This window comes from Botrytis byssoidea (assembly GCF_014898295.1).
Source record: "Botrytis byssoidea strain MUCL 94 chromosome Unknown BBYS_006, whole genome shotgun sequence".
NCBI lineage: Eukaryota > Fungi > Ascomycota > Leotiomycetes > Helotiales > Sclerotiniaceae > Botrytis > Botrytis byssoidea.
Genome location: NW_024065847.1, coordinates 745,182 through 771,265, shown reverse-complemented (window position 1 = coordinate 771,265; position 26,084 = coordinate 745,182). Strand labels below are relative to the sequence as shown.

Genomic DNA, 26,084 nt, shown 5'->3' with positions numbered 1-26,084 from the left:
GTGAACAACAACAGCTGCTGAACTGCACCACCAAAATCGACGATGGGAAGTTACATAGATGTGGTTCAAGATGGAAAGAGGAAGGATGAAGAACGCGGGATCTTTCTTTGGGGGAGGGGAAGGGGGGAGAATATGATAGATGTGCAGCTGTTATTGGTATTTATGATATGATATGGTATGGTAGCAAGTATCTAGGTAGGTCCAGAGTACAGAGTCCAGAGTACAGAGTACAGAGTACATATGATAGATACAACACAATGCGTGGCATGGTATGAGTGAGTGAGTGAGTGAGTGTACTGTACTGTATTGTATACGATATGTGTATGTATGTATCTAGATGCGTATATTTTGCATGTACGGAATATGTGTCTATGTATTCTTCCAGACACGTTCTCCGATACTGAAAGTACCGAGGACACCCTACCTAGGTTGGTATCAATCAAGAAATCCAGCACAGATCTTCGATGGAAAAGGAAGAAGAATGGAAGGGCGAGAGAATGGCGCGATGAGAATAAAGTTCAAGTCATGGTCAAAGTGATAGTTTATCGAAGTTCCAGACTCATCCGATTTCATCTCATACAGGTGCACGCTGAACTCTGCATGCCTTGAGACACTTTGACCCCTTCGACAACGACATCTCCTTTTGAGGAGTGGAATGGATAGGTAGCGGTACTCAGTACGGGTAGAGGGAGGATGTACGTGATGATGATATAATTTGAATGGGTTACTGTGTACTACTCTCTCTGGACGACGAACAAGCTTTTCCATAGTCGATACCCACCATATTAAATCCGTGCCTTCTACGAACTACCGAAGCAGGGCAAGTAAACGTTAGATCAAGGACTAGATCAAGGACAAGATCAAGGGCAAAGGAGAAGGGGAAGAGCGAGTTATAGCCATGTTTACAATCAAGAGCGAGAACCCCCACTCATCAACTTATTAGATTAGTACAAAAGATTGAAGTTACAAGCCGCAAGCCGTAATCAGTAACCCGCCAACGGAACGGTAAATGTAGGTAGGTAGGTATGATAATAATAATAATAGACCTTAGCAATTTATTATTATTACTATTACTATTACTATTACTACCTAGGTACTCGACTCATTTTCCTTTGAAAGAGAAAGAGAAAGAGAAGGAGAAAGGAAAGGGAAAAAAAGAAGAAAAAGGAAAACTGCTATTCAATGCGTTACACTAATCCATTCCATTCCAGATCATATTGTATATAATTTTACACTTTATTTATTCGATAATGATATTATCATACCTATAGTATCTATAGTCAGTCTTCCCTTGGTATTCTCTTGTTATTCATTACTCTTGAACTCTTTAATAACTCTTTGATTCTTTTCCTCTCTTCTTCTTCTTCTTCTTCTTCTTATCCACACCCCTCTCTCTCTCTCTCTCTCTCTCTCTCTCTCTCTCTCTCTCTCTCTCTTGCTCCTTCTCGTGATTTACTAGGTACTCCAGCTCCGTATACATACCTCAAAGTTTACTTTATTCCTACAACTTATATCATCATTTATAATCCACTATTAAACCCACTCATCTATTATCCACCATCCACCATCCACCATCCACCATCCACCACCCACCATTCCCTCATCCACCCACCACCCACTACCTCGCACGTACTATCTTTCTTCATCCATTTGCACATTCGTACATTCGTACATTCGCATAATCACCAACCCAACCAACAATATTTCACTCTCCTCTCTTATCAAGACACTCCCAGGAGAAAGAAGAGCCTCTCATGATATCAAGTCTCATGTTCTTGATTCTGATTTCTTGATTGTCACCAAATACTTCTTCTTTAAAATCGAGGTAGTGGCAAAACAAACACCAAAACCGAGACAAAAATAAGGCTGTGTTTATTGTCTGATCCACGGAAAGGAACGTTACTCAAGTCTTATTTTTATTTTTATTCTTATTATTATTTTATTTTATTTTATTTTATTTCTATTATTATTTGATTTGATTTGATTTCATTTTATTACATTACACGGGCTAAAAATTAACTCAAATACGCGGAATAAATCAAAAATTAAAAACATTTCTTCAATTTGTGTGCAAGACCAACCCTGAAAAAGTTGATCTTTCAGCCCTTATTTGAACGTCATTTTATAATACCACAGCGGTCCCCCCAATAAATCTCCAACAATTTCAAAACAACAATCAACCTTCACCTCCTTCACCTCTTTCGATACTTTTGATACTTTGATACTTTGGTACTCGATACCTTTTATCTTCCATCGCCAATCAAAGCAGAGGTCTGTTTACGAACCATCGATCAAAATCTTTCAGGTGGAAACCAACTTCATCCCCATATTACCACCACCACCCACAACAACAACAAAAATCAATCCTTCCTTCCGTCGAGGAAGAGAAGATACCACCTTGGTTGCCTTTCCTTTTATTGCTTTCGTCGCAGTAACCTGGAATAACAACTGGATTTGAATACAATGTTTTTTCCACAATTATAGCAATACGGTCCCTCAGGGACGCTTTAATTCAACGGTCCTCCTTGGCCTTTGTCTTTAGAACGGAAAAGATATTCGAAAGACGAATTCCTTCTTTTCGTCTCGAGATTATTATCACTTCCTTTATCTTTTTTTGATTCATTACCAATTCCCAATACACCGAGGCTTCTAAAGAGTACTCGATTGTTTCACTTCATTCCAATTTCACCATCTTCAACCACAAACCGCGACCTTTTTTCTTCAATTCGAGGTCTTACAACCACCTCGAAACCACTTTCCCATTTACATATAACGAACCTTTCCCGAGCGACCATATTCCAACACTCGATCCTACTTATATTACCTACTTAATTATACATTCACGTTAAACTCCAATCACGATCCAATTTTTACCATGGAGGGGCAAGATATCTTAACGTGGCGTCCACAAGCGACGTCCACTTCAAATATGTCGACAACTGGCGACGAAGAATTAATACCTGCAGACGTCGATGAACCTCCTGAACTACAGGCAAAGGAATTCACGAAAGCTCCCATTCGTCCTCAAGCTGATCGCGCGGAATCCTTGATCACAAGAGGTTTACATGTCACAGAACCCGAGACACAAAAACCTGATATACATATTACCACCGACCTAATGCGCCGACGTTCCATGATGAGTACAGCAAGTCTCGCATCTACCGCCGAGCTTACTAGCGATGGAGGCTTTACAAGCCCCGCTCGCACAAATACACCAAGCCCGCCATTCCCAAATACATCATACTATTCGATGAGCCGGAAATCGGCATATCCTCCACCTGCTCCAGTCGTATCTCATGAGGGGGCCGATCCAATCATCGCGGTCCACGCGGAAGTACTCCACGTTTCACCGAAAGCAGCACCAGTGGTACCCCTCGTGGACGCTCCAAAGAAACGTTGTATTAGTTTCGCTTGTGGTGCGCAAAAGGACCCCGCTCCCAAGCCAACGGCGATTGCCGTCGCGAAGCCTCTTGAACCCGCAGCTCCTATTGTCGAAGCTTTGAAACGCAAATGTACCATTAAATTTGCTTGTCCTTCGAAGCCCACTGAAAAGCACGCGGAAAAGCCTGTAGAGAAGGTTGAAATCACCGAAAAAACATCTTATTCGACAATCGCTCTGGCAGATACCCCACCAGCACGAAGACGCGTGTCGAGTCGATCGCCATCTACTTCTAGAAAACCTAGACCTACCCCTACATCTTCTCTTCGTCCTCATCGCGAATCCACCGGTACTGTCAGACGTGCATCTCAGAGTCCCGTTGCAATTAGATGTAAGCCAAGGTATGTCATTGCCGGTGAAAAGGATCTACAATCTGAAGCTGCCCGATTCCACGAATTCTGCAGTGAAGGCCTAGAAGAGGATGACTGGATCCGTAAAGATGAAGAAGTCCCAAAGGCCCGAATTACTATCAACGATACCCTTGCCAAAGAGATCGAGATCCGCAGACTGGGATCAGAAGCGGAGGAAGAAGCCTTGGAGGAAGATGACGACGAAGAATATGATGATGGAAACGACTCCGATAACGAAGATGGCTCTGATGAGGAAGATGATGATGAGGATGACGAGACTGATCGTGTTTACTCTGATGAGGATTTCACTGACGGAAATGAGACCGATAACGAAGCTGGTTTCGCTGATTCCGATGACGAAGACGATACCGAAGGCGATTTCAATTTCTGGACACCTGGCAGATTGGAACAAGCTCGCTTCCCGATCATCAATACTGAAATCAGCACTTATCGTGCCTCTGCCAACCGTACTGCATCGGCATCATCCATCGAATCCCTCAACGGCGAAGCTCCCATAAGAGAGTTGTCGAGAGGAAAGCGAAGACCAAAGAAGACTCACAGCATTAAGATCCGCCCGGGAACTCCAGATCTCCCTGATAGTACCGATTTTGTTTGTGGAACACTTGATGAGGATCGTCCTCTTGAGGATGCTTATGTTTCTTGCATGACAGCCAGAAAATATGCCAAGCACATTGCCACTCCTCAAGACATTGATCCATCTTTCCCAACATCCGATCCCGAGGATGAAGAAGATGAGGAAGACGATGCCGCAAAGACAATCGAGAGTGATGAACATGTTTGGATGCAAGGAAAGTTCGAAGATTCTGACTCGGAACGTCGTCGTTCAAGATCTCGTAAATCTCCTGGTCACTCTCCAAGAAGATTACATTCTCCACCACCAAAGCAACGTCTTCGCTCTCCACCTCCCAAACAGCGTCTCCGGTCTCCACCACCAAAGAAACGTCTTCAGTCACCACCACCAAAGAAGCGTCTCCAATCGCCTCCTCCCCGCAAGTTGTTTGGCAATGAATCTCCAAAACGTTTACGATCTCCACCACCAGCACGTGCAATCCACTCTCCTCCTGGATCACCTTCAGGAAGTGGAAGTAGGCCAATTAAGTTCGCACCTTTAGGATCTAGACCAGGATTGACTCACACCAAGTCTCTTCCTCGTACACCAAATGCCTTCTGTCGTCAATATACTGCCAATCGCATTGCTGCAGCCAATGAGATCGCAGCAAAGGATGATGGTGATGGACCATTACGAGGAGCAATCGACATTGTCAAAGGTCTTGAGCAAAAGCGACAAAGACGAAAGGAGAAGTTTTATCAAAAGCATTGCGCCAATCGTGCACGCAAAGCTCAACCAGAGCGTAGACCTCAACCTGGCAAGGGAGCTGAACGTATGCGTGAATTGGGATTACTCATGGCTGGCAAGACGGGTACAAATGACCCATACATGCTTTCTGCATAAATCTATTGCAGAAGGAGAAAAACACCCTATAACTATTTTCTATTCTTGAACTGTCAGGCTTTCTCTTTCCTCTCTCTGGTAGAAGAGTGTTTTATTTTAAATGAGATATACCCCCTTCTGGAGTTTGAGAGGAATTGGAAGAAAGCCTATCGGGAGCCCGTGATCGATCGATCGAAAAAAAAAAAAAAAACGACGACGAGACGGTTTCGCTTGTAACTTCCATGGATGATTTTTGACTGGAACTGGATGCGAAATCCCGATTATTTTATACACACACACTTTATTTTGTAAATAGGAATGAATATTCAACAAACATTTACCTTCAACATTATCTGGATTACTCAGTCAGTGGTTTACATTTCGAATACCTGTTGATCGATATCATTTTGAACGACGAATTCGTGTGATGTTATGTTTTTGACGCTTTCCAAGGTTATGGGATGGCGTAAGTGAATTTGTGATATTCGTGGCTGGTTGTTCAGTGAGCAAGGTGATGTGGTGATATTATGATTGTTTTTTTTTTCTTTTTCCTTTTCCCTCTTCGTTGTGTCTTTTCTTCTTTTGTCGAGTGATATATTGGATTTTCGTTTTATGTTTATAGTACCGTTTTATCTATATCTCAAGCAAGACATTGGAGTGGTATTTTCATTGGCATTTTTCAAGTTCATTTTTACTTTTGGGTTTCCTTCACTGGAGTGGATTGGGATTGCATATTGCATGTTGCATGGTTTGGTTTGGTTTCGCATATATACCCGGGATTGGGAAGGTATGGTGTGGTTTTTTTTTGAGTTTTTTTGGGGGGGGGGGTTGAAGGTCGGAGGTTGGAGGTGGAGGTGGAGGGGGTGAGGGCGGTTGAGTTTGAGAGGGCTTGGGGAAGGAGGAGGAGGAGGAAGAAGGAGAAAATACTGGAGAGGTGAACATGAGATATGATATGAGATATGAGAAGTGGATTGGATTGACTTTTCATGTGGAAGATGAGAGTCGGATGCTTGGATGTGAATTGGATCAGATTGTCGAAGAAATAGGATAAGAGTGAGAATGAGAATGAGAGTGTGAGTGAGAAGACTGGATAGATGAATATATTTTGGGATGTGAATGGGAATGGGAGGCATGGGGGGATTGAAGTTTTCAAGGGAATGTTGGGTACATACGTAGGTGATTAAGTGAAAAGTTAAGTGGTTATGTGTGGATTTGTGAATAGTGCCTATCTAGGTAGATGGGTTGAGAAAGAATGAATGAGAGAATGAGAGAATGAGAGAACGAAATAAATAAATAAATAAACAAGATTTCCATATACAAACAGATCTCATTATATGTGTTGATTTAAAATGTAGACTTCTTGTACTGTATTGTTGTGTTGGATGGAGAAGAAGAAAGGGGAGAGGATTAGATTGTTGAAGAGATTGACAGGGGGAAGGGGATATATATAATATTTTGTAAGGGGTAAAAGGAGGATAAGGGAAAAATGATGATAGCGAAGACGATATAATTCATACTATAGTTTATATTGCTGTAATTGCTTGAGATTTTGAAAGCTAGGGTTACAAAATGTATAACGCTGTAACGCCGAGGTACTAGCGTAAGCGCTAATGCGGTCACGTGCTTTGAATCTGATAAATACCTTTCTAGTAGAATGTTGTTTGCAAATGGAATATATTTAACATTCGTAAACGTCTTTCCTATCTTTATTCTAACAATAAGGAAATCTCGACCTTGCTTTAATATACAATCTCTATATAAGATTTACTGATATTGGATATAGATAGCTATCCTTTGAGCCTAAGGTTCTCGGGCTGCTATATATGTAGTCATAACACTGTTTTGATCAAGAGCACTGCAAGCGATTAGCATTCTTGTTCCAGCCCCTCGAAATATTCGATACAACTGCCAACAGTAATACAACAGCTTGCTCAGGAGAATGGATCCCGGCACTGCTCTAGCTGTGGTATCTCTGTCTTTCCAGGTATTTGGCGGCATCATCCAGGGCTTCACGCTACTAGCGAAAGCGCGCAATCTGGGCCGAGATGCAACTCTTCTCCAAACTATGTTGCGCGTGGAAGAGTCTCGCTTCATACAGTGGGCGAAAGCTGTGGGGTTGCTGAAGGACTCCGATTTGCAGTCTGCTGAGAGCAACGGCAATGACCTCGAGCATGATACAGTAACCACTCAGGACGGCTACGGTACGATCAGCCAGAGCTCAATTGCGGCACACTCCGTGCTGAACGAAGCAAGTCTTGTTCAAGTACAGGTTGACCCTAGGCTCAATTACACTTTGGCATCTCAACTGATGGCTCAGCTCCAGGTCATTCTGACCACGGATGGCCTTCGACAGCGGTACAAACTAGATCTGGTGGAGATGCCAGATACCCCCGCTGGACCCAATACTACGTCACTAATTGAGAAGACCGAGACGGCAACGACAGTGTTGGAGAAACTCGTGCCAGATACCTTGCGACAACGGATCCTGTTCCGGGCAAGACTTGTACAGCAGAAGAGCCACCTTCCGAAGCGTCTTTGGTGGGCGGCAGTGGACAAGCAAAAATTTGAGAACATGGTCTGCGATGTACGCAGCATTGTGAACGGTCTGTGGAACTTGCTTGATCCCGTACAACGAGAAGATTCTTCGGCTATGCTACGACAGATCCTTGCTGGGGTCATTCAAGTCAGTCAGAGCGTCAGCGAGTTGCGTGCTTTGCAGCAATCCGGAGTTGCCGGTAGCAATATTACTCCCTCGTATGCTGACGATGTGGTTTCTCTGGCTGCAGATCTCAAGTTGACACGCATTGAGATTAAAGACATCGAGCTTGCTGGAAAGATAGAGGCGCCGACTACTTCTGCAACCTTGACTGTCATGAATAGAAGAATGTTGACCAACGTCACCCAGATTTCAATCAACGTCAACGTGGCTCAAGGCTTTTACGATGGTCAACCAGTGTGGATCGAGTACAAAGATGTTCCGCAGAGACTGAAAAGCAAGCTGACTTCACGAGTCAAGAACCTTGCGCTACTGCTTGCTTTGACGAAGAATCCTTCTTTTCACACATTGCGATGTCAGGGATATCTTGAAGAGGAAGCTCGGTTTGTCTTTATATACCAATGGCCCGAGTCTTCCATCAGCCAGATATCGGGGGAGACACGATTCGCTATGTCATTGACCGAGCTAATCCGCGACTCTAAAAATTTTGCTTCAATCAGTATCACGGATCGTCTACAGGTGGCCAGAGAGCTTTGCAAAACATTACTAGCGTTTCATACTGCTGGTTGGCTGCACAAAGATATCCGATCCGACAACGTCATGTTCTTTCGAGAAAATGGCTGGTCCATGCCATACGTCACGGGGTTCAGCTTCGCAAGGCAGGACTCACCAAGCGAGATCTCGGAGCAGCCATCGCAAGAACCATTGGAAGACATATATCGCCATCCTCATGCATTAGGCGAGCCGTCGACGTCCTTCCAGAAGCACATGGACATGTACAGTCTGGGCTTGTTGCTGCTGGAACTGGCGGAGTGGAAAACCCTGAAGCATATCGTTGCAAAATGCGTCGAGGTAAGGAAAATAGACAGCAATGTTGGCGTGAGACTTGACAGCATTGCCGAAATCCCAAAATGGTTGGACAAACACGTGGTTGCTACACGCAAGCTCAATTTTCGCATGGGTGATATTTATGCTGATGTCGCACATACCTGTCTGAAGTATGGGATGACATCCCCCGATGAATGCCCCGATACGCTACCAGATCTGCTTCGGTTCGTTCGAAATCTCGAGCGAATTTGCGTATGAGTTGAGGGTTAGAAGCGTACCTACTTTACAGAACCCCTCGTAACAAGAATCACGGGTCAGATGATTACGATAGTCTCGAGCTGTGGCGTGATGAGACTCATGAGACTGCTACTTCGTTTGAACTATTTATACTTCAACTAATATCCTAAATAGTCTATCATAAATTGTTATCTGAAGAAAGTTATCTTACAATTCACATTTGCGTTGACAAAGATTCGTCTTCACTCATCTTTGACTTAGATAAGCATACATAACTTGTGTCGCTTTACAGCACCTCACTCTCCTGAAGTGACTTTGTTTTAAAGCATACCTCTCTCTTCGGGTCGTAATTTGTAACAATTAGTGCGGACGAGCTCTCCCATTCCATAGCATCAAAACATGGATTTTTAAACCTGTAAGAGAGGAGCGCTGTAGCACAATTCTTCTCGTCTGACTGCCTGTTAAAGCTAGCTGCTATTTATCTGCTTGCATCCTGCGTCACGTGTTTAACAAGGTCTACCAGGGTCCGAGCTTGCTGCTTACACTTCCTGCCATATATAACAGACAAAGCGCTATCGGCTTTTTCATTTGGTATAGGTTGACAGACCTGTCATACCAGATTATTGAGGCGCCCAGCCATGTCCAGCACACTCTCAGGTCAGCCTGATACCTCGAGACCTGAGACCTCGAGACCTGCGACCTCGGATGAGGCTGAGCCGACACCAGAAATATCTTCAAAGAACATAGCCGTTGAGGCAACCTTTGTTCCCAATGTTTTTGATCTCGTCTACATGGGGAGACGAGCGCAGCTCTCCGTCGTACGACCCGCCATGCAGCTGTACTTGGGTGCACAAGCTATTGACCAGTCCAAATTCCTGGGTCAAGGTGCGTCCTTTGAGGTATACAGCAAGCAGGTGCCCCGATCAGAAGGCTTTGTCTTTGAAACACGCATTTTTGGGACGGTTTTCGGCACTAGGCAGGGCCAGCATGACGAAAGGACGCTGGTGTACAAGACAGCGAGGGTCGCATTTAGCAACTTGGGCGAGCCACTCGCTAAGGACCGCAGAGCTATGAACGCGGTCATGATGGAGATTCATGCACTCATGCACCCACCTCTTTATGAGCACGCCAACATTGTGACGTTGCTTGCACTCGGTTGGGGCACGAATCCTTTCGAATCCTCCTATCGACTCCCAGTCATTGTCACAGAGTATGCTGACCAGGGTAATCTGGCTGATCTTCAGGCTAGAGAGATCCTCACATCTGAAGTGAAACGCACCATCAGCCTTGATATTGCTCATGGCCTACAGGTTCTTCATCGCTGTGGCATTATTCACGGTGACATGAAATCCGAGAACGTTCTCATCTTCTCTCATCCGCAAAAGACGTACGTGGCAAAGCTTGGTGATTTTGGCTTCTCGATTGTGGGCGAGGCCTCAGCTCCTCGTGTCAATATTGGTGGAACAATGCCGTGGCGAGCGCCAGAGTCGTATGAACCAGTCGCGCGTGAGCATCTCGCAAAGACTGACGTCTACTCGTACGGACTCATTGTTTGGCGTATTGCCATGGACGGAAGTAATCCATTCTCAGTACTCCATGGATCTGCATCTACAGCCTCGAGGGTCACTTTAGCCGCTTTTACTAGTCAACTAAAAGTCGACGACCTCGTGAAGGATCGAGCACAGCTCAATCATTGGTATCAATCGTTCACCTTGCATGCCATGGACAAGCTTTGTGGCGGCGCCTTACCTCCCACGGATCAGGTGACGCAGCTTTCTCAGAAAGCGCTGGCGGCTTTACAGACGGGAAACATGAATACAAGCCAAGGACTAGAGTTTCTGAAGTATGTGTTTTGGCTGTTCCATTGCCTTGGAATGTGTAATCAACCATTATTCAAAGATATCGGCAAGCACCTTGTGACTACGGCGCTATTGGACGGTTTTTATGGCAAGTTGAATACGGTTTTGGCAGCATGTTTATCGAAAGCCCCCGAAGAGCGAAATCTGTCTGTTGCCATATCCACCTTGTCCAACTCCAATGGGGGCGAGGATAACACGGAGGAGCTAAGCGAAGACACGCTCCTACGCCAAAGCTTCAACCATCATATCATGTCGTGGCAAGCAGTACAAGACCTCCAGCCATCTGTTCAAACCTTCTTGTTTGAGCGCTTCCGTGCGCGAGCTGATGAATTTGCGTCTCACAATCAAGTCAACACTCCTGAGTGCTTTGTGCTTGCGTCTTTCTATATGAACGGCCTCGGCACTCAACCGAACTTACAGGAAGCATGGCGGCTAGTACTACATGCTGCTGCGAATGGACACCAAGTTGCACAGGCTAATGCATGGCGAATTGCTAGAGTGACTGAGACAGAACTCGCGACAGTCATTTCTCCGCAGCAGATCCTCGAGCGGCAGGCTTTCAGTGGTTCACGTGGTGCGCTTCAAGATCTGAATATCATCGCACCGGAAAGGGCGGTGGAGGCGAAGAGAATTATCAAGGCAGGTCTCGCAGGAGTGGGTGCTTCCTTCTGGGGCGATGATCTGCTTCACGGCTTTACCCATGGTCAATGGATCAACACCTTTTGTAACACGACTTCCCTGGTCATAAAACTGGGCAATCTCCGTGAGATCGCTGATTACAAGGTGAACAGACGAGGTGATCGAATCTTGCACATGGCAGCAAGTTGTGGTCAACTTGCAGCAATTGAGGCTTTGTTGGACAATTTTCCCTCTCTGACTGTGGACCAATTGAATGATGTTGGCGAGACTCCGCTTCTTTCTGCATGTCGATCTGGCCATCGAGATGTTGTTGAATTACTCCTTAGTCGTGGGGCAGACCCGAAAATCACTACAAGCTCGAAGGAGTCACCGCTTCATTGGCTTATTTCTTTCAATGAGGACGAAGTACATGCTGTTGGACAAGCTTTGATATCTGCAGGTGCGGAGGTGAAGTCTCTCACCACGAAACAGATCAACTACAGCGCATTCCCATCCGGCATTGACTTTGATAACCTGCCACCAGGAACGCCATTGACGTGGGCTGTACATCACGACCGGCCGGACATCATAAAGTTTCTGCTTAGCCAACCCGAATCCGCACATATGTGCGTGATTAACGCACCCAATGATCCAACTCCACTTGAGTGGGCAGCAAAATATCATCATCAGCATTGTCTCGAGGCAATGATCGTTGCCATGAAAGCACAAAGGCTTAATTTCACGTATCAAGAATTTCTCAAAGCTGCAGTGCACGGTGCAGATATGTTCTCGATGGTCTTCCGAAATGGAGTTCAGTATTTGGAAAGAATGAAGGATACGTTGGACTACCTGCTGGAAGAAACTCACGGTGCATCATTCGGAACTGGATTAGGCGGTTTCGGTTATACGCTACTCTACTACGCGATATCTGAAGGCCGCGACCTGGTCGTTAAGTACCTGCTGGCGCCAGAAACTGAAGCACTTCTTCGTGCAGGCAGGGCGCGATTAAGAACTGTGGTCGATGATGAAGACGATATGCCTATACCACGCTATGGTGTTTTCTCCGAGGAACATATCAATAATCCTTGTGGTATTGAGCTGCGAACACCTCTAATTGAGTGCATACGATGGAATCACCATGAGATTTTCGATTTGCTCATCACCCGCGGTGCAGATATACATGCCAGAAGTCGCAATCCCTTTGATGGCAGCAAGACTAATTGGAGCGCGCTACATGCCTTTGCATACGCTGGTCATAATTCGGACCTCACCTTGGTGCGAAAGATCGTCGAGGCTGGTATCGAGGTAGATGCTCAATTCAATGAGTCTACTGATCTTGAAACACCGCTCTTGGTAGCATTGAAGAACAATGCGTTGAATCTCGCACGAGAATTGTTATTGAGGGGCGCGAATATAAACGCAACATGTATCTCATCGGGCTTCATCACTCTCGAACAACCGACTACCGTCCTCGGGCATCTCATCGCATCTGCAGCACGTGGATCCATAGCTCAAATGCAACTCATTTTCAATCAACCTCAAGCTGCTCAAGATCGCGCTGCTATGTTCATAGTCGAGCCACAGCGTCAACTTACAGCCTTTCATCTTGCTGCCAGAGCACACAAAGGTATCTTTGATCGTATTCCGGATGGAGAATCTTCTGCTGTCGCATACCAACGTACTCAGTACGATTTTGCTCAGAATCGGGATATTCTAAATGAGCTGCTGCAGCATTTCGGCTCCTCTGATGATTTCATCAATGCACGCGCTAGCGAGGCTCTCTTCCGTCGTACCCCACTACATGTAGCTGTTGATGCCGTAAATCTCAGTGCCGTCGAACTACTACTCGATCGTGATTCCATCGATATCAGCATACAAGATAGCAATGGTCAAACAGCTCTAGATCTCGCATATCTGGTAGCATTACATCAGAGTACCCAATGCGATGGTCCTTGTCAACGAACTCCTCTGCCCGGCAGAAGATGGCATTGCACAATATGTCCTGACCACGATTTGTGTGAGACGTGTTATCGCGCTCTTCAGGATGTACAGGACGCGAAAGAAATCCACGCTTTTGAAGAGATGACCTTGAAGCAGACGATTGATGCAGTGAAGAAGGATTGGCGCGTGCAGATTGTCGCCGAGCAAGGGGAGCTTGCTCTTGTTATAGAGTTGTTACGGGATAGGTTGGTGCGAGATCGGCAAGTTTTGGCGACTATAGATGCACTGCAGGAAATGCGTGTGTGAAGGTGTGGTTCGTGTTTTTGCTTGTAGGTATATATCCAGAGATAGGTTATGACTACTACCTAATTTTCAGTAATTTTAATCTTTGGAATATAAATATTCTAGTAGGTAAAAGATAGGTTGAGATTTCGGGTGGGTTTATTCAAAATATGAATGTGATTATCTCAAACTCTGTGATACTATTAGTTAACTATCAAACTATCATCACTATAACCCTAGAATATATAAATATAAAAGTCTAAGAACTTTAGACTCAAAAAATTCTCATTTACATTTGATTGTAATAAATAAACCTCTACACTCGTCGAGATTACGCGATAAAGCAAAAGCAAAGTCGACATATTCTTACCCTTATTCAGTTGTTACGACGTATCTTCGGTAGTCAGTCACGGGGAAGAGTCTCTATAGAGAGAGACAGGTAGGAGATTCTGATTAATGTAGGTGGAATTAGGTACTAGAAATACAGTTTGAGATGAATTTGAAGCTTTAGATACTAAGGAATCCGATGTTGGAATTTGGAGTGGTAAGATGATTTGGTTGGTTGGTTGGTCATTTGTTGTTTTGGTGGTGTGATGATGTTCTAGAGTTATGGACTTCAGGGGTCTTTTCTTATTTGAGTTACAATGCGTTCACTTTTGTTTCTGTCTGTTGTTTTTGTGCTGGTGTATGTATGGATAGTATGTGTAGGTACCTGATAATTCCAGGGCTAAGAAGCATTGGTGCTAAGCGAGGATTAGCACCAAATGTTTGTTGGAATTTTAGGTTCTGACGGATACTTGAATTTGAAAAGTTATCGGGAATGAAAATTTTTCTAGTGCTGGATGAAATGCCCTAGACAGTGGAAGATAAGAATTTCTTTTCGCGGGGACTTGAGGGATTTTTGTTTATTTAGCTTTAGGTAGGTTGTTTGAGGTGTAGCTAGTCTCTTACACAAGAAAAACTACACGACACGGATCTATTCTCCTCCACCTCATCACATCGTCTCTCCCTCAAAAGAAAAAACGAATACATCCCGCTCTTCCAAATAAACATGTCCGAAACCAAGATTCCCCCCGAACCTTCCGTGATCCTGGAATCACTCTCCACAGAAACAAACACGCAGCCTACCCAAATCGAAACCGAGCCACCATCTGAATATATCTTCAATCATGACTACAGGTTCTGGTGCATCATGATTGCTCTCTGCACAATGCAAATCCTGCGTTCGCTTGAAAATACCGTTGTGGTGACTTCTCTCCCGACGATTGTGAAGCATTTGGATCTGGGGAGTAGTTATATCTGGGTGACCAACATATTTTTCCTCACTGGGTAAGATATTTCCGCACTTTGAATTTATTGATCGAGCTTAAGATACCCATCGCATCCATCCATCCATCCATCCATCCATCCATCCATATCAATTCCAAATCGTCCACTAAACAAAACATAAACCACAGTGCAGTCACCCAACCTCTAACCGGTCAACTAGCCGATCTCTTCGGCAGAAGACACATCGCGCTCCTCTTCGTCGCCTTGTATACACTCGGTAGCGGCATCTGCGGGGGTGCAAATACCTCAGCAATGTTGATCGCTGGTCGTGCAATACAAGGTGCGGGAAGTGGAGGCATGACTGCGATTATGGGGATTGTGATTTCGGATCTGGTGCCGCTGCGTTGGAGGAGTGCGTATCAGGCGACTTTGGCGGGGACGTATGCGTTTGGCATGGCGATTGGACCGGTTGTTGGGGGGGTAATTGTGCAGAGGACGGTGTGGAGATGGATATGTTGTTTATGGGGTTTGTTGATGCTTTGTTTCTGGCTAATTGGGGGGTTTTAGGGGTTTTATATTAATCCTCCGATTTGTGGGGTGTCGTTTGTGCTTTTGTGGTGGTTTCTTAGGGTTAAGTGGGATAGGGAATTGGATGTTTGGGTTAGACTTAGACGGATTGATGTGATAGGAAATGGCCTTCTGGTGGTATCTACGGTATCGATACTTATTGCGTTGACTTGGGCTGGATCTTTGTATGCCTGGTCATCTTTTAGATTTATTGTCCCGCTTATCCTTGGGCTTGTCGGACTTGTGGGATTCTTTTGGGTGGAGAGTTCTGGGTGGATAGTAGAGCCTGTAATGTATGTCCCCTGTAGTCTTTATTTTCCTTCATCATGGCTTTATCAACAATTCAAGAAATGTTCGCCCTCCATTCAAAGAGAAACAGGGTTTCTTCTCGTCGCTTATCTAACATCTTTTTCACAAACCCACAACACTAACTCACTCCAAACATCCCCAGGCCCCGCCGCCTCTTCGCAAATCGCACTGCAATAATAATCTACATCAACACCTTCATAATCTCCATACTCAACTACTGGATATTTTTCTTCCTCCCACTTTACTTCCAAGCCGTCCGTCTCTCCAGCCCCACTCGCTCCGGCGTGCAAATCCTTCCCATAACCCTCATCGCCATCCCGGGCGCCGCAATCGGCGCACTCGCTCTCTCCAGATGGGGAAAATACAAACATTTCCACATCACTGGGTTTGCGCTTCTCGCAGCCGGAATCGATTCTCTCTCCACCCTCACCAAATCTTCAAGCACAGCACAGTGGATCTGTCTCCAAATTCTCCCATCTGTCGGTGCAGGTATGGTTCTCGATACGCTCCTCCCCGCCGTCCAAGCCGGCGTCGCAGAAGTAGATTCCGCTGCCGTGACGGCAAGTTGGTCGTTCGTGCGCAGCTTCGGTAATATTTGGGGCGTGCCTATTCCAGGTGCTGTGCTTAATATATATAGTACTCGTTATGCTTATGAGGTGATAACGGATCCTACGGCGAAATTAGCGCTGCAGAATGGAAATTCGTATTCGAGTGCGACGCGCGAGTTTATAGAGTCGTCTACTGAACCGACGAGGAGTCAGATTATTGGGGTTTTTGCAAAGGCGCTGAGTAGAGTTTTTTTGATTGGAATGGTGTTTCCGATTTTGGCATTTATTTTGTCGTTTTGCGAGAGAGAGGTGAAGTTGAGGAAGGTTTTGGAGACTGAGTTTGGACTTGAGGAGAGGACCGAGGGGAAACGAGATGGGAGGTAAATCTTTGTAGACTTTGTTCTTAGGAGTGTTGAAAATTGAAAGGGATTAGAGGTAGGCTGATTATGACAGATTCACAATTTGACAATTCATGATTGGGATTCAAATGATGGAATCCGAGAATACAGTTATATACACCGAGTGAGTCGCAGTCATAGAAAATTCTATTTCTTTCAAAGATCAGAATATTCAACTTAATATTCAGCATCTGTCTTCACTAACATTTTCCTGTTCTATCTTTTTGGAGCAGCTACGTTAAGCACATGAGAGTTCCTTCTTATAAATACAGTAAAGTGGTGATCACAAGTTTTGTTCATACTCATACTGGGAGTCAACATTGTATCACTGACGCTTGTTTTAATTGTTGAAGGACTTCTCTACATACTTTCAGCTAGGACTTGGAAAGTGTCAGAGTTTCAAGAGGGCATCATTAATCTATACAGAATTGTATGTACTGACATATGCTCTACATGTTTTAATATTTGGAGGGCAGGTAGTACTATTGAAAGAAAGACAGAGATGCAATTATCAAGATGATGTTCCGTAAATGCTGTACCAGAGCTTACTTAATAATTTACCACTCACTCCAGTCAACCTTCAAAACTTCCCAACAATAGATAGCAACATTTAATCACAATCCCATCATTCAACCCCAAACTCACACTCCTTCCTCCCTCACAAACCCCGCTCCCATCTCCGCAACCGCATAAACCACCGCCTGCGGATTCGCCGTCGGCTCCACAGGAATCACACTCGCATCACACACATGCAAATTGCTACACCCATAAACCCTCAACCGACTATCCACCACACCCCCTCATCTCCCTCAACATCATTGCGCACGTTCCCGTATAGTGATACGCGCCATCCACTGTGCGCCTTACATATTCTTTCGCGATATCTAGATCTGCAAAACGTTTCGAGAATGATTTCAAATACCGCGTGAGAGGTTCCGCGCGACTGATAATGTCTTCGGTGAAGCGTAGTTGGCGGGAGAGAATCTCGATGTCGAGGGGGTAGGTGAGATAGCGGGAGTTGATGGCGATGCCTGTATTGGTGCCGGTGTGTTCGGGTAGGGAACTGGTTATGTGGACGCTGCCCCGGGACAGAGGATGAGAGAGCTCGATGGCGATGGAGATGTGTTTACCTGGGGCGCGATAGCTTGGGCTGGGTGCATCGAAGGGGGCATAGCCTGAGCCGAAAACGTAGTTTCCTAGTGCTTCTGAGGGATTTGTGATAACGGAGCGTACAAATTTTTCGTGTGCGGCTGCGAAGGTGGATGTAGTTGGGGAAGATTGAAAAGAATCTGAATCGAATTTTGACGCAGCTAATGACTGATCGAGTTCTTTGCGTCCGGCTTCTGTGTGGAATTCAGGTAATGGAAGTTGAGCCATAGTCGTGATATTACTGGTACTCAAATAGCCCGTTCCTTTTGTGGCATACTCCTGCATAGCAACAGCAACAGCATCGGGCTCCTGGCGGAAAAAAGCATCGATTGTTTCAACATCGTCGCGCGCTTCAAATGTAAGTCCTGTGAAAAGATGGTTTTGGAGATTCTCGCCAACGTGTGGATTGTCAACCACAACATCGATTTCCAAGCGCTGAAGTAAATCCGCGTCGCCTATTCCAGACAACTCAAGAATTCGAGGTGAATTGATGGCGCCGGCACAGTTTATGACTTCTTTGCGAGCTTTGATACTTTGCGATAAGCCATCTCTAGAGATGAACTCGACGCCTGTAGCGAGAGCATCACTAGCCGATGAAGATTTTTCAAACAACACTTTAGTCACATTCGTATTGGTCTGAATAGTCAAGTTTGGTCGACTTCGAATTGGATCCAAATATGCATTAGCAGCATAGCTTCTCTGTTTTGTTTTAGGATCGATGCTCTCAGGAGAAATATTTGGTCCGCCAAGATTACCAGAAAGGGGATCAGTTCTTGGGAATCCCACGGATTCTAGACCTTCAATCCAAGCTTTCTGCCAAAGAGTTTCGGGCGAAGCAAGGGTAATCTGAAGTGGTCCATTGCCTTCAGTCACACAAAAGGGCTTATGCAGAGTATACGACTTCTTCAAAGCCTTTTCATACGCAGCATAGACCCATCCCTCATTACCCAAATTTTTCCATTCCTCTATTGTCGCCTTAGATGTAGAGGTAAAGAGGAAGCTATTGATCGCACTCGAGCCTCCCAGAGCCTTTCCCTGCGGAACTATGATATCCCTAGGGACTTCTTTCTGAGGAACCGTTTGAAATGTCCAGTTATCTGGAGAATGTGACAGCAATGGCCAAGCACCCGGAGTAAGAGAATTTGGATCTGCGCTACGGTCTTCACCACTTTCCAGAACGACGATCTGTAGATTCGGGTCTTCCGAAAGACGATTGGCTAAAACCAGGCCTGAAGTACCACCGCCAATAATGATGATATCGAATGTTTCTGTAGACATTTTGGTAGAAGACAAAAATCAGACTTGATAAATGATTTGGAGAATAAAACTTAACAGTTTAGAAGCTTACGAAAAAAGTAATAATAAGATGCAGTAATATACTCGGTAGGTATCAATACCACAAAGAAAGTTACACAAACCAACATTTCCAGATATTCAAACCACAAACCAAAAACAGAATCATTGTTAGAACCAACATCAATACCAACACCAACCGCATCAAAATTAACATAACACAACACCAACCCGGCCAAATATTTTAACCCCTACCAAGCCGGCAACTATCTCCCGATCACCCTGATCTCATTCGATTCCAATCTGTTCTCTTCCCTGCTAGTACTAAGCGTACATCACCCTCCCTCGAAAAAGAAAATTTTCACATCATTTCTCCTAACCACCAGTTAAATGCCAGTAATCACGTATCCCTAAACTCATATCCATAACATATTTACAATAGACCAAACGAACAGTATACAGCTCCAGGAACCATTCGAGGATATCCAGACATTGAGAATATAGACACGAAAGATACCTATATTCCAAGGCCTCTACGTATGCATGTGAAAATTTGAGGAAAGTTTCGGAGATTCAAAGAGATGTATTGAGTAAGGATGATATGTATTGTATTTTTCATGCATTGCTGAGGCTCAGAACTCTGTACTACTTAGCAACTTGTATCTCTGAAGTACAAGAGTATCTTCGTCTTACTTTGTGCACCTAGGCACATTAGTCAGAAGATCTAACCAATTTTTCATTACGAGATATATTGCCTTGTGCTATGTAATCCAAGAAATTATCAGTCGTTTCAAAAGAACAAATGGAGTCTCAAAATTGAATTTAGAGTTTTTGAATGGCCTGTAATATTTTTGCATTGCGCGTACTAGCTATGCTCTGAATGACATAAGCCCCAGGCCAAGCCAGTCGGCCAGTTCAGCTATACTATAGTATAAAATCTTATGGAAACTCATCCCATAACCCATACGTATTAGCCATCATCACAACTTGGCATTCCCATTTCATTCTCAGATGCACAATATCATATTTCGACTTCGAGAAAATCACATCCACTGACCAACCACATCCATTTGCGTAGCTTCATTTCCCTTTCCATTACGATTTCCCGCCAATCTCCTAGCCACCTCATTTGCCTCAAACAAACTGACCAATCTTCTCTTTCCAGTAAACTCCTTCTTTGTCTTCTCCTCACCATTCTCACTTTCATCATTATCAAACTTTCTCTTCAAGTCTCCCTGAACCCTCAAACATTCCTCCCAGATCAGAGAATGTGTTTGATAAGATGGAGCTGCATCACGTTTCTGCTTCGCACGATACGCACTTAAAGTATCCCCATGAAGATTATTCGGATGATATTGCCAATGATTGTTAACAGACGGAGGATTAGAGATGAACTTAGAGATATATTTATCATGCGACATTTCGAGGGGTGTACGACCGGTTGCTGATTCACGATATAGGAGAGTGGGTTTTTGTTGGAGGAGGAAGGATGTTAGGTTTGGTCTGTTGTTTTTGATTGCCTGGATGGGTGTCAGTATTTCGATTTTGATTTGGATGGGTAAGAGTAACATACAACGTGTAACGGCAAATCGCCTTCTCCATTAATCATCTCTAGCTCCTCGCGAGTGGAATACTTGAGAAGTACTTCTATAACATCAGCGCTATCGTAGTGGGTGGCCTTGCTCATCCATAAAGCTAGAGGTGTAACTGCGCCCGGATAGTCATCCGATCTCTCAAATAACATTTCTTGAACATCCTTCTTGTTAAACAACTTTATGATAGATTCTAAGCAAGAGACTGTCTCTTTATTTACGCTTGCAGCATCAGCTGCAAGAGTATGCATGATGTTTCGGTTATGTCTATCCCGAGAGCGAGGCGAGGCGCCAGCTGACAGCAGGTACTCAATAATTGGAATGTTTTTTCTGTTGACAGCGAGATGTAGAGGTGAATAACCCTGAGCAGATTTCAATGAAAGAACTGAATCAGGAAGAACAGAAACAAGATGTTCGATGAGATTGAGGTGTTTGACTTTATCTTCGTCTGTTTCCGGATCGTGAAGAATGGCGACGTGGAGTATAAGCTCGCCTATTGAATATTGTCAGTAAACTCATGAACTCTCAAAGATATCATATCACTTACTATTGATCTCTAACCAGTTTGAAATAGTATTTTCAAATCCTTTCCCTGATTCCAACGTTCGAATTCGGAGATCATCCTTGTTTCTCTCAGCGAATTCTTTGTAATGTCTCATTGGAGCATCACTCATAAACCACTCGACGGATTCAATGTTTCCCATTTGTGCAGCTTCAAGCAGAGGTGGAAATCGTCCCTCAAAATAATCAAAATCCTGGATATGAGTAGGAGGTCGTGCCCAATCTCTGCGTTTCTTGCCACCAATCGACAAACCTTCATAATATCTTGGCTTTGTCTTAAGCTCCACACCACTAGATGAGACTAGCTTTTTAAAAGGAACTCCAGATCCGCAGTATTTGATCATTTCAGCTATCATTGTGGTTCTACCTTTAGAAAGAGCTTTGTTGAAAGTTGAGGTCTCCAAACTATAGCATCGCCGATCGTCTTCATGCTTAGCCATCAAAGCTTTTTGCTCGCCTGCAATGTCCAGAAGGAATCTGAACATTTTCATGTCGTGCTGCTCGATAGCATAATCAAACAGACTGGACATACCGCTTGATCCTGAGCTTCCATCATCACTAGTTGATCGATGCGCTGGACACTTCCATTCAATCATTCTCAGAGGAAGTGTATCACCTTTGACAACGTTGGAAACCTCCTCGAGAGCATCAATCGTGAACTTGTCAGTAACCAGTTCAGAAAATATGGGCAGATCTCCTGACTCATCATCATCTTCGTCAGAACTCATAATACCCCAACGTTGACGTCCTTTCTTATCATCCTCATCATCTGCGTTATGATATTGAGCAAGGCATATTTCCACGATCCTACGTGCAAGATCGAAGTGTCCACGTAGAACGGCGATAGAGAAAGGCATAAACTCATTTCCGTCGCTAACCGCAATCCTCAGGGGCGGATATTCAACGTTGTCATGCTTCCAAGGTTGGAGTGTCAAATTTTTGATGGCGTCAAGATCATTATTCCAAGCAGCTTCAAACAACATAAAATAGCCTTGTCTCTTCCCATCATTGAGGTCCGGGACATTGAAACTAAAATGTGTTTTGTAAGGTTCTGGTGCTACTTTATGCCAACGATCGTGGTGCCAAGAGCTATCTTGGCCCTTGGGCGGTTGAGGAATATCGGGATGCAAATCGATGAATGATTTTGCCCCGGCTGCGATGAGGAGTTTTTCAGCCTGCTCGAGATCTTTGATTGCTTCCTCGACTGCTTCGCGCTCATCTTTGTACTTTTCAAGTTCAGTTTCTTTATCTTTGAGCATCTTCTCGTGTGTTTCATGCTTGACCTTATTCTGATATTTCTCATCCCGGTAGTTCTGTAAGGCTGTCCAGTACTTATAGGTACCCGGTTCCAGATCTGCTGTATAGAAAGTCTCGGGTCGAAGAATTTCCGGCTTCCTTGATTCGGGATTGTCTTCTCGAAATTGCCATTGATTATACACAGGCTCCTTCCATTCTCGAAGCGTCTTCAATTTGCGTTGAATAACATCTAGGATAGATTCTCTCGCATTGTAATAGTAACTTCGTGATTCAGGATTATTTACCGCTGACCATGCAATAGTTGTGAGAGTTTGTGGATTGGCACCTTTTGCAAGAAGATGTTCAACAACAGCGCCAATCTCCTTACAGATAGCAGCAAGAATGGGTTGTTGTGCTGTTTCTCGAAATCGCTTCATATTCGTTTCTGTATTTTGATTTTTAGCATGAGCATTCGTGTCCGTATACACTTTGATCCAATCTTCGAATTCAAACTGGGGTTGTGCACCTAAGTGCAGAAGTTTGGATGCCATCTCTCCGTAATTTTTCTTTACGGCAGTAGACAGTGGTGTCTCAGCTGATCCGTGTCCTGTAATTCCGATCTTGTTGATGACTCTTTGCGCGGCTGGTCGATCATGAGCGAACAGAACGTCCAAGATTTCGGTATTATTTTGTGCGACAATGTAGTGGAGGGCTGTGAAATAGCTTGTATCTGACTGAGCAGAAGTTGCCCCTAGATTCAATAGTACCTCCACCACTTGCTTTGACTTTTCTTTGGGCAGAGACATTGCTAGAACCAAAGTCATGATTGCTCCTCTAGGATTCGTAGTTCCAGCTTCTACTAGCTTGACAGGGAAGAGAACATCGGCACCATATTCTGAGACGAGAAGTCTGATAGCATCGATGTGGCCATTGAGAATTGCAAGGTGAAGTGGAGAGAGGCCATAATCCCAAGCGACAACGTTGATGTCATAGATGTCAGGGTCTTCCATAGAGTCGTCCATAATTGCAGCCTAGAAAAATTAATTAGTGGAAGAATGATGAAGGGAAAACGAATATGACTTACAACATCATCTTTATCTTCATCCATGTTTCCTGGAATCTTGACAAAGCTTCCCATCGTCAGAGCATCAGCTTCCTCTTGTTCACTATCGAGAGTAATCTCTGACGCAGAATCCGATTCCTCTCCGTTATCAGATGCAGTGTATGCAACCTTACTAGACTGCCTCGCTTCCTCCTCCTCTTCATTCGCCATACTCTTATTCAGGAGTATGCGAATCATCTCAAGATCCCCTCTTGCAGCGGCAATATGTAATGCTGTTCTGCCGTCTACAAGTCTAGCTATCAATCTGGCTCCATGATCGACGAGACATTTGACAATCTCTGGAGTGGAAGTCATAGTAGCTAGATGTAAAGGTGTGCGTCCAGTGAAGTCTCGGCGGTTGACATCAACACCTTCTTGGGAACACCAATCCTGAACGTGTTCCAGATCTCCATCCACGATAGCTTGACACAAACGTGCTGTATCACCGACATAACTCATAGTGGTCCACTCATCGTCATTTATAGGATTGAAACTTCCAATCTCCTGGCGACCGGGGTCGTCTGTGATAAACTTGAGAGTGCCCGAGACGTTGTTCTTGCTTTCCTTCTCAGCCACTTCCTTCTCTTCGTTCGTAGTAGGAACTGGACAGTATCCGCAACAATCTTGAATAACCTCTTCCGCCGTGCCAAAGAAGCATGGATGACGATGTAGATAAACTTCACGATCTTTATCTTGGTTCCATTCCGCATTCAGAAGTAAATCCTTGGCATACAGCAAACGATTGATCTTTGCCGCATTGTACTTTTGCCCATAAGGAACTGTCATAGTATGATAGTTGGCAATCTCATCCTGTTCAGCCCAATCTGCGACTTCGTCCTCTTCTTGATCTTTCAAATTTCCATATAATCTACGTTGATTGCGAAAACCTCTGTTGAGAGATGGTCTACCACGTTCTTGTCGGCGCTGATCCATGTAGTTTTCCCGATCCTGGATTTGAGATTAGCAAGTGATCATTGCGATGGCCACACCCAGAGTACTTACAACTGTCTTTGGCAACTTTTCCAGAATCAACAATCTAGCGAGTCCTTCTGTGCGACCAAAAGAGCGCTCAAATATCGTGGGATCGATTCTTGAGCGATCCAACATTGGCCAATGGACTTCAAAGCCTCTGTGACTGTATTTTCTCAAGCGATTTTCGTAACTTGGCGATCTTCTGGTCAAGTCAATGGTGTTGCACTGTGTAACGAATGATCCAACAGCTCTGGGACTCATGTAAACCTGCTTTCCATCATATGCCGCACAAGAACAATCCACATCAAATCCAGTGATGATCTGAGAGATAGAATCATAAAGTCTGAGAACGATCTGAACATGACGAGTGGGATGTTGACTTGCAATGGTGATAGCGTTCTTTGTGCGGATCGTGGTCGTCTCATGAAGGATAGCATCTCTGATGTTAGTCTCAATCTGCTTAATCTTCTCCAATCCTTCAGCCTCAGCAAGCCCGTAAAGAAAGAGATCAACATCAGATGCTGGAGCTAAATGCTCGTGATAATATTCTCTCATGGCTCTCTTGCTACCGGCCCATTTCTCTGGGATTGGAAGAAGAGATGTCGTGACGGCACTCCCAGCTGCAACGACGTTGCTCCAGTCAAGATCAGCCAGTGAGGATTCGGAAAAAAGGTTGAAATTCGTCTGAAAATCCTTGATGGATCTAACGACAGCTGGTGAGCCATTGGGTCGACGTTCTTCATCCTTCAATGGCATGATGTATTTTTCTGACTCTTCTTTCGACTCATTCTTAAGATCTCTAGCCCGGACCTTGAGATCATTCTCATGGCTAGAGAAGATGGGAACTAAATTGACAGCTCCATCTTTGACGGCTTCATGGTCAGGCTGTTGGGCAAAAACTTTACGAAGTTCTGATTCATAGGCCTTGTATGGCTCAATGATGGTTGAGATATTTTTGGTTGGGTTTTGAGATAGGTAGGGGATAAAATCCTTAATAGGTGCGGGAAGGCTTGGGAGATCGATTGGAGCTGGAGGTTCAGGGAGAGTATCTGAAGCCATGGTGATTTGGTATGGTGATACTAGTTCAGATGTTGAGAGAGTAGAGGAACTATAAATTTGACGGTGTGTCAATGGGAAGATAGATGTATAAAGAAACAGTCTAAACCAAATATTCATCTAAATTCAAGACAAGATGCGGTACGAGCGGTGTCAGTTACAGACACCAAGTAACCTGAAGACAAGAATCCTTTCACTATTAGATTTCGAGGTATCTCTTGTAATGAAGTTGAAATCGAGAAGAAGATGAAGATGAGTATGAGTATGGAAAAAGGAAAGAATTCATTTAGAAATCATCTCTTTATAAAT

General features: G+C 44.4%; 6 protein-coding genes across 6 annotated transcripts; 4 read left to right on the top strand and 2 right to left on the bottom strand.

Annotated features, from left to right (window-relative positions):
• Positions 1 to 2,929: 2,929 nt before the first annotated feature.
• Positions 2,930 to 5,263, top strand: EAE97_003690 (uncharacterized protein; the record flags this gene model as incomplete). The annotated part of the gene is made up of 1 exon (XM_038874202.1): positions 2,930 to 5,263. One exon carries the CDS (start codon positions 2,930 to 2,932, stop codon positions 5,261 to 5,263), a length of 2,334 nt encoding a protein of 777 aa, XP_038734811.1.
• A 1,918-nt stretch (positions 5,264 to 7,181) lies between these two features.
• On the top strand, positions 7,182 to 9,044 carry EAE97_003689 (uncharacterized protein; the record flags this gene model as incomplete). The annotated part of the gene is made up of 1 exon (XM_038874201.1): positions 7,182 to 9,044. The coding sequence occupies one exon, from the start codon at positions 7,182 to 7,184 to the stop codon at positions 9,042 to 9,044; it is 1,863 nt and encodes a 620-aa protein (XP_038734810.1).
• A 617-nt stretch (positions 9,045 to 9,661) lies between these two features.
• Positions 9,662 to 13,747, top strand: EAE97_003688 (uncharacterized protein; the record flags this gene model as incomplete). Its single annotated transcript, XM_038874200.1, has 1 exon — positions 9,662 to 13,747. One exon carries the CDS (start codon positions 9,662 to 9,664, stop codon positions 13,745 to 13,747), a length of 4,086 nt encoding a protein of 1,361 aa, XP_038734809.1.
• Positions 13,748 to 14,774: 1,027 nt separating this feature from the next.
• EAE97_003687 (uncharacterized protein) lies at positions 14,775 to 16,800 on the top strand (the record flags this gene model as incomplete). The annotated part of the gene is made up of 4 exons (XM_038874199.1): positions 14,775 to 15,052; positions 15,181 to 15,490; positions 15,560 to 15,852; positions 16,011 to 16,800. The coding sequence occupies 4 exons, from the start codon at positions 14,775 to 14,777 to the stop codon at positions 16,798 to 16,800; spliced, it is 1,671 nt and encodes a 556-aa protein (XP_038734808.1).
• A 797-nt stretch (positions 16,801 to 17,597) lies between these two features.
• Positions 17,598 to 19,241, bottom strand: EAE97_003686 (uncharacterized protein; the record flags this gene model as incomplete). Its single annotated transcript, XM_038874198.1, has 1 exon — positions 17,598 to 19,241. One exon carries the CDS (start codon positions 19,239 to 19,241, stop codon positions 17,598 to 17,600), a length of 1,644 nt encoding a protein of 547 aa, XP_038734807.1.
• Positions 19,242 to 20,299: 1,058 nt separating this feature from the next.
• Positions 20,300 to 25,778, bottom strand: EAE97_003685 (uncharacterized protein; the record flags this gene model as incomplete). Its single annotated transcript, XM_038874197.1, has 5 exons — positions 20,300 to 20,776; positions 20,830 to 21,341; positions 21,396 to 23,676; positions 23,730 to 24,695; positions 24,750 to 25,778. The coding sequence occupies 5 exons, from the start codon at positions 25,776 to 25,778 to the stop codon at positions 20,300 to 20,302; spliced, it is 5,265 nt and encodes a 1,754-aa protein (XP_038734806.1).
• Positions 25,779 to 26,084: the final 306 nt, after the last annotated feature.